The 9471-nt window shown below is 32.7% G+C and overlaps 1 protein-coding gene across 1 annotated transcript in view; it reads left to right on the plus strand.

The window, feature by feature from the left end:
- Positions 1-8267: 8267 nt before the first annotated feature.
- Positions 8268-9471, plus strand: part of LOC106326017 (oxysterol-binding protein-related protein 1C) — a 5986-nt gene continuing 4782 nt past the window's right edge. The window contains exon 1 of the mRNA XM_013764060.1: positions 8268-8748. Coding sequence (XP_013619514.1) covers positions 8350-8748 — 399 coding nt within the window. The 5' untranslated portion in view covers positions 8268-8349. The remainder of the gene's footprint in view (positions 8749-9471) is intronic.

The following is a 9471-nucleotide window of genomic DNA, read 5'->3' on the forward strand; positions in this document are numbered from 1 at the left end:
TTTATTTAAATATATCCAAATATGATGTCTCATTTTTATGTGTGTTTGCGTTGAACATATTTAATTTGTAGTTTGTATATTACATAACACCTTTTTGCGTGCCGTTCTATGGATTTAATAAATGTGTTGTCATTTCATTTTTATTACTACTAACATATTTTTTTAGAGATCAGTGATAATATATTTTTAACGTTGTGTATTATATTTTATCGTATATTTTCTAACTCTTCATGCTGACACTTTTTTTTAGAATCATTTTAATTAGATAATAGGTTTAAAGATGCAAATAAAATTGTGCATGTTGTAAATTTAGACTTTTTAGTGTAACTGAGCACTATCAATTATGGAAATTATATTATGATTTTATTTTACTAAAGCTTTCTTTCTGTGTATTTTTTTTGTATTTTTACAATTTTATTCTCTTATTCTTTAATTGCAGAGAATTGCTATTTTCAATTTTTGTTTCATATACCTCAAAAGTCTTCGGTTGATTTTTGTTTGTTTTCTTTCTCCAATTACAATGTACAGTTCAACCGTTTTTTGTTTTTTGGATCAAACTACTAATATCATCAGATTGAAAAGCTTAAACTCCAAGAATGAAGTGAGTATTTGTGCTAGAGAAAACTGATTTAGCTTCATATCTATATAAAGTTAGTTTATATATTACTCTATCTGTTTCAATATCCAATAAATATATAATTACATTGAAATATAAATACAATTTATATAGTGAAACAAAAAATACTTTTAAATCATTATATTATAAAACAAAGAGAATATTCAAATTATATTGAAACATTAGAATAGTAAGAATCAGAAAAGGTGAAATCTCAACGTCGATCATTTACGTCGGTCATGCCTTAGACCATCTCCAATTTATTCCTCTATTTTTTTTCTCTAAAATAGATGAATTTCATAATAGAGATGAATTTGTCTCCGATGTATTTTTCTATTTTCTCTCCTGAAAAAGACTATTCTTGATATATTCTTTTCTAAGTTTACAAATAATATTTTTTATTTGTGAAAGTTGAAAACCAACCCAATTTGGTATTTTATAAAATTATGATATTATTTACACTAAATATTTCTTTACAAACTATTATGTAAATTAAAAATATAATTATATTTATATAATTAATATATTTTCACTAAAAAAATATTTTCGGTTATAATTGTTTAAGTAAAAAGTTAAAGGATCATTTTGTGAAAGCAAATAGAGGAGGTGACATGATAAAAATTTAGTTTCTCATTGGTCGATTATTTTCGCCTACGTGGACACTCTATCTAAGGCTTATATCCTTTTTCATTACTTGTTTGATATTTAATACTTAATTTTTAATATATTTTTGAACCATCGCGATAAATAAAAAACTTTTGAATTCTTAACTGGTTTCAAGATCCAATGATAATTAAATAACTCTATATACATAAATGATTTTATTTGGTAACAATCGCACAAAGAACAGCAACTGCAAGCTTGTAAGACTTTGACATTACAAAATGTTAATAAAGCAGATTAACCGAGACCTCAGGTTTCATCTTGGAAAGGTGCGTCATCTTTGATGCGCGGGGGTCTAACAATGATAAGTTCGTACTCTATAGCTTCTTCTGAGTTGAACCTTTTCAATCTGCTCAAATCTTTGAAGATCTGTATCATCATCATTGTTTAATTATTTTCATCATCATCAGCATATGCACTCAGAGGTGTCAATTATTATTATTACAACAAAAGTAATCTTTTTCCGCAGGCTGTCCTGTATTTTTGGCTAGTTAGTTGAAGAAGTAATCTCTTATCCTTGAAAGCTCCTTTGCTTCATTTTGAATATCATCAGCCTGAAGGAATTTTGCAAGTGTATATATATAGCTTTACCATGTTACTATAAGAGAGGAAAAATATTTTTTATAGTCCATTGAGATAAGCGGCTTATAGCTGCACCAGCTGGCCACGAGCCGCACCAGCAGGTGACTGGAGAACGATCCTTAACAATGGCATCGCAAACCGTTGACCCTTTCACATAAAACAATAATTCAACTTCAAGTTCCTCATAGTCTAGCTAGCATATAAGATCAATTTGGTTTCCACATGCTTCAAAAGAAAGAGAAATAAAGAGTATCTTTTCAGCGGCAACAAGAAGAAAACCTGCAAGGTTTTAGGCAAGCCCATTATGTAGGTGTACCTATAGGCATCATCTACACCCGTGACCAACTCGCTTTCCCTGTACTGCAATAACACAAACCACAAAGCTAATGAACCCAGCACATTCAAAGGCAAGCCTATTCCAAAAGAAGAACATTGAGAAATACCTGGATTGCAAACTCTTGTGGATCCTGCCACAAAACTCCTATTTAAATTCTGATGCCCATTTGTCAAAAAGCCCTGAACACAATTCCGACAAACAGTTGTAGTAACATTAAATAAATCACTTCACTCATAAGGGACTAACCATATTCGATTTAAAGACAGAAACTTTCAAAAAAATTCAGAAGAAAAAGGAACATACTTGCAGATTGAGGCTTCAAGCCAGAGACAGAAACTTTCAAAAAGATTCAGAAGAAAAAGGAACATACTTGTAGATTGAGGCTTCAAGCCAGAGTAAAGCTTGATGCTACAGCTATAAAAAAACATATAAACAATCAGAATCATGTTATTTGCAGAGAGAGAGAAAGTGATTCCCATGAATTCACTATACTTCTTGATGTTTTTGGAGTCCAAAAACGTAGCAGGCGAGCAACAATGAACTGTGAAGATCTACCCAGTCGGAGAACATAGAAGGTGGATTGCGCAACAACATCGGAGGAAGACATTTTCGAAGGATCAATTAATTGAGAGTGATTGTGAAGATTCATCCCACTTGCAATCCTTTCCAATCATATATAAAAGGAAGGAAACAGAGAGGTCGAGAATGTTATTGGGTTGAATGAGAATCACATTAATTAAGGGAATTTAGTAGGATAGGTTGAACATCGTTGAGCGTTAAGGAAGGTAAAGAGTTTGAAAGGAAAAACTTCAGACTAAGTAGAGAGACGGTGAGGTTGAAGAAGAGTCGAAGAACAGAGAAAAAAAAGACGTAAACGGAATGGGTGGTTTATTGATTACGTTTTGTAAATTATTATAACTTTTGGTGAAATCTTTTAATAACAAAAAAAAACTTGTTGGAGGAGAAAGAAGCGTTAGCGGAGAAGGTAACTATTAGTGAATATATACTGGGCCATTGTCCATTGACATCAACATTTGGACTCACAAAAAAAAACAAAGTCCACCTTTTTTCAGACAATAGTAACGTGTGAAAATAAAATGTTCTGATTGGACGATTTTTTGTGCCTACGTGGACACTCTAAGAGGAGCTTATATCTCCCTTTTAGTATAGTATATATGTAATCCTTTTAGGAATTGCCATAAGCATATTCTTAAAGAATAAACTCGTTTGATTGTCAGAGGATCTCTTAGACCATTGGACTTCTTGTCCATAAAATTACTTTCACACAAAAGATAGTATTTTGGTCTATATTTGGACTCCATGTACAAATTTCCTTTTATAGACAATCTTTTAAACTTTCATATTGTACATACTTGTACATACGAGTTATTCCCCTCTTCTTATGAATTTTACTAGTATGACCATTATCCGTGTCATACGAAATCACATCTTTCAATTATGTAAGAGATTAGTAAATTTTCAATATCATGGTACTTCATGTTCTCGAGAACTAGCACTTACTGTTTCTAGCAGTCCAAATCCTTATGAGGTTTACTGCCTTTTACAGTTAATATTCTTTTGAATCTTTCACATAAATTTCATTGTTCCAGTGGCTCTCAGTTCTTTTTCTTTGTTGTCAGACTAAAGAAACTTGAAATTTGATGCTTCCACCAAATGATGATGTGTTTCTTTATAATCAATTATAGGTTTGTCACAATCCTTGTTACAACATCACATCTTATGATTTCATCATCACATCTACTTCACATAAATACCTATTTATGTGCCATTGGTCTTACACTTCAGGTGTATGGACTACTTGTCCAAATATTCTTCTCTTTCGAAGATATCTAATCCTGCATCTATTGCTTATTTCCATATTGGCCAATCATTTCTTTGTGTGTGTACACTTTTCAATAGGTGGTTCATGATCCTCATTCTCATCAACTGCTAAATTGCATGCATATTCACGACGTCGATTTTATATGGTTCCATATTGTTCAAACATGACATAGCTATTTGAGATTTCTTTATTCTGAGGTACCTGAATATCTTTCTTGTCATGTTTTCTATCTCTTCTTGAGATCCTTAATATTTTATTCCTCAATTCTGCCATTCTCATTCATGCTCCTTTTCTTTTTAGAGGATTATTATATTTGGAACCGATAGGTCTTTCACGCTTCAAGCGCTCTTTAGACTCACTAGCAGTTTGATATTGTCCTTCTGGGACATCCATTTTAATTGGAGCATTTACAGCTGGTACTTGTGACTTAATCACTTTCTTATGGTCAGTAAATGAGTCTGGCAACTCATATGTTAATCTTTGTAATATAATTATCTCCATACATTCATTTTGGACTTCTATTTACGCTCTTTAGTCCGAGGATCAATGATAATTCATTTTAACTCATTCATTCTCCAACTGTTTATTTTCTCCCTCTATTGTTGGATAGACTAACTTTGAGTCTTTACATAAATCTTATAAAAGCTTCAAGATTTTATCATTAATGGAGATCATATCCAACATATTCATAACCTCCTTTGAGGTCCCATCTTTTAGTTGTATGGTGGAGCAATTACAACGTATATAAATTTTCTAGATGGGGATCTTTGGTAACCGACCCAAAACCAATTAATAGGGAGAGTTTATGATTACTCTTTGGCATTACGCGAATCATTGTTGCTGCATCTTACATATGAACATTATCTACAATATGTTCATCATGTATATCCTCATGCATAAAATAATCATCAAAGGCTTTTGAATTCACCAGTTTTACCAATTAGTCTCGCAAACATCTGGTTGCGATTTATAACAAGGATACATACGACCTTCTTGTCGATGCATTAACATATGATGGATGATCAGTCCACCAGTGGGTGATCAAGCCCACAAACATGTTCTTATTTAAATAGGTTCTAAATCTATTTGAGTGGTGAAAACTGTATTCTTATATTGCCTTGTTAGCAAGCAACATATAGTAAATCATTCGTAAGAATATCCTGGTTCTTCAACGAATGTTCATATGATTATCTTTCGCATCATTACTAAACCGGAATGGCATAACCGGTTTGCCAAACATTACACTTTCAATAAACTTCTGGTTTACTATTACATTTATCTCCATTTTCTAGTCATTGTGTAGTACAATACAATAATGCCTTGGGTAATACATCTGAATATAGGTATTCAACATTTCCCTTTACTTATTGTCTCAACATTATTAGATTCTAAATCTCATGGTTTATTTTATAAATAATTTCTGAAGTCTATTTCCAATGTGAACATACTTATGGATGTTCCTTTTACTAGGGATGTGGGATTCTCGAATGCTCCCACTCGAGATAATGACCGCTAGATTCATCTATTTCGATTTGAATCCCACTTCAGAATCAACAGCATACCCGACTAAGGTCACGTATTATTTCTCAGAGCCTTCCAACTTTTGAGACTTATAATAATATAATGCAATAAGGATTTTAAATTGCATTTTTATGAGCAGTAATATTATGTACTCTTCTGGAGCATTCATATATATCATTTTGTTAAACATTCTACGAGGTTTTACTACCTTGTATTGTACTTACAATAATTTTCTTTCATCTTTGGATGATTGAATCATATCTCTTCTTTATTACCCTCTTTATATTCTTTAACTTCAATTGAGAGTATGAATTCTAAATAGAAACTCTTTGGTCTTTCTTTATTATCATCTTTATTTTCTCAACTTCAAGTGAGAGTATGAGTTCTAAAAAGAAACTCTTTGGATCTTGACCTTATTTATATCCACATTCACATCTATAACCACTTTTATATTTTTTTTTTTTGAACAATACTATTTGTGTGGATTTTCTTTCCACTGAATAAATGTCCAATTCTCTTTAAGAGAAGGGATCATAATCAACTAGACGTGATTTATAATCTTACATCAATAGCTCAATGTTTTCTGAGTCTCAAGGAGACAAGATACATGTATAAACTTCTTTAATCTCTTTTCTCAATCATGTGTCGGCTGGACAACATTACTTGTGTGAAATATTGTATTTTCCAATACATATGCATCTTTGAAATTTCTTATAGAAATTTTACTTTCAAACTCTAACATAGTTGAAATATATTACAGACTCCAGGTCTTGTAATCTTTAGATGCAAAATAAATAATGAGCTTTAGGTTGTCACATTCAAGTGATCGTAACTTTCTTTGGATTATTTTCCAAAACTTATGGATCTTTAAGGTCAAGCCTTAAACTTAAAACTCTCATATATATATACAATGATAGTAAAATATAGCATATATATCAGATTATATATTACAAAGCAAACATTACCATTAACATTTTACTATACTATTAATCATCTTTATAATGACTAATTTTCAATCAGTTCTCGAAACAAAAATTAGATGACATGTGTAAATTCAAACTGAACCAATGTTTTACTAAACCCAGAGAATATATTGCATACTTTAATTCTACTCATGTTTACCGTATTCAATATTAACTACTATGTTTAGCAAAACTAACCTTTGTGGTTGCAGAGATAAATGCTACAAGGTGCCACCGCTGAAGACTGAAGATAATCTTTACAGTACTTTATGTTTCTTGGCTAATATAACCCTGAATCATTCAAAATTTTGCTCATGCATGCATGGCTATTATTGTTTTTTTTTTTTTGAAACACTCATGCATGGCTATTACATTAGTAAATATCAACATATAATCCCAATTCTTTTATGATACCAGAGACTAGCCGATTACAAGACTAACCAATTACTAATAATTTCTTTTATGATATTAGACCATGAATTATAAAAGTATGTTTCCTTAATACCATTAAACCATGAAGCATATTAAAGTATATTAAGCAAAAGTTAATTCATCAAATAACTATTATTCTTACAGATAGACAAGCGTTGATGATGAATATATTATCAAATTCTTTTAGTGCTGGCGATTTTAAAACCAAACAATCAAACCAACCAAAACCAATGATTATCTAAACCAATTCAAACATATAGTTTTCTCAACAAAACAATTTAGTATGATAATTTTAACCAAACGCATTAAATCAAACAAGTAGATTGGTGACCTATGTGGGCATGAGCATCGTTCAATATAATAAAGAGACAAACAAATAGATAACATAAGTTGTAAAGGTGCTTTCGGTTTGAGAGAGTTACCAAGCAAAACTATTAAACAATATAATTTATACATGCATCGGACAGATCAATATCATTGTCTAGCATATTGACATACTAAAACGATAAATACCAAACCAAACAATAAATCATGAGTCATTTATATATTTATTGCAAAGGATTGATGACACTATATATGTTTTAATAATTGGATAGAATTCTAAGCAAAACATCAAAGCAATAAACCAATAATCATGAGCCAATCAATTGTAAAGCATGAGGATACTTATCTCGATGATAGGGATGAGTTCGATTTGGAAACAAAGCAATGTTAGAAACGTCAAAGAATTGAGACAATGTCGATTAGGGTTTTGTGAAAGTAGTTAGGATTTAGGGTTTGCTCGGTGGCTAGTGTTTCGTGCTGATAACGTGTTGTGAATAGAGAGAATGAGGAAATCGGTTATTCTTATTATTCCATATATAGGTCACGATACAATATATAGGGATACAACGTTAGGGATTCAGAATCCTCTAGAACATGGGCTTATGTGGCTAATGGACATCCACGTAATAGTTGATAACACTTTGCGTCTAATTCATGGTTATGTGTTACATTTATATCGTCTACACAAAGCTCGAGCATCTCTTTGAATGTTTTCGTTTATCAGCGTAGGCCCAACGGGCCTAAATTAAATTATAAAACTGACACAAGAAAAAAATGAAAGAGAAGCGGCGATAAGAGTTCGAATCTCAACACACCCTCTGGGTTTTCCTCTTAAGAATTTCAAATCATTTTGTATCTAGTCTGAAGAGAAATTCATCTTTGTTACTATAAATAGAAACGTCACACTTTGACCTAAATGCAAATTATCTTCCATTTTAAAAAAAAATTTCGTGCTTCCCACGCAAACCTCGCATCTTCTCCAAATTTCCCCCTCTCCATATTTTCTCCCCTCTCTTCTTACAACCACCGGATAAAATCTTAACCTAACTTCTCTGATCGTCCCTTGACAATGTCTTCTCCACTCGCCGCAAAATCCAACCCAACGACTCGCTCCATTTCGTTAAACATCCCACACTCAGCTCGTCCCAACCGCCACCACGATCTCCGGTACAGCCTCTCCGCTGGCCCTCGTACGAACGACGATCGCCCACCGTCTGGAAACGGCGTCGCGGGGATCCTGTACAAATGGATAAACTACGGCAAAGGATGGAAACGACGGTGGTTTGTTCTCCAAGACGGTGTGTTGTCGTATTACAGAATCCACGGTCCGGATAAGATCTCTCTCTCCGTGGAAATGGATCGGAGATCGAAGCTGATCGGCGGCGAATCCTTTCGGTTCATATGCCGTCATAGCAAACGTGGTGATGTTCATAGTCCTGGCAAACCGCTCGGTCAAATTCACCTTAAGGTTTGTATTTATTTGAGAATACCTCAGAAATTTATAAAATTATGGAATGTAGCTAAAATGTTTAAAATGTACTGAATATACCCAAATTCAATTGGAGTAGTTACGTTGTTTTTTTTATAAAAAAATTACAAATCAAAAGTCACGAATTAGGATTCGATAACAAACCAACTCGAACAAAATATACAAAAAGTGTATTGTTGGGAAAATTACCCAATATCGATGAGATGAAGATGGTATTAGACAACTAGAAAATTTAAGAAGAAGACTCTTAATATTTAGGAAAGGGTTTACTACAAAGATTTTGTTTTGAGAACTCTCTCTTACAAATGTTTTCTCTCTTTGTTTTCTTGATGTGGATGATTACAAATGGTGCTAAGCACCCCTATTTATACTAGTAAGTGGAGACTACAAGTTAGTTCTACACACTTCATCTTCTACACACTTCATCTTCTACACACTTCCTTTTCTACACACTTCTTCATCCTTCTCCATTTTTCTCTAGATATTTCTTCTTCTTCTTGGGCTTCTTGGGTCTTGGGCTAATGAGGGAAAAACCCAACAAATCTCCCCCTTCCCGATTTAGCCCGAAACCGTTGCCATCCCAGTGCCTTTGCAGCAATCTTCAAACTTCTTCAGCGGTAATACCTTGGTCATAAAGTCTGACCAGTTTTTGTCGGTGTGTACCTTTGTGAGATGTATGAGCTTCTCTTCAAGAACTTCTCG

This window comes from Brassica oleracea, chromosome C2, assembly GCF_000695525.1.
Source record: "Brassica oleracea var. oleracea cultivar TO1000 chromosome C2, BOL, whole genome shotgun sequence".
Taxonomy (NCBI): Eukaryota; Viridiplantae; Streptophyta; class Magnoliopsida; order Brassicales; family Brassicaceae; genus Brassica; species Brassica oleracea.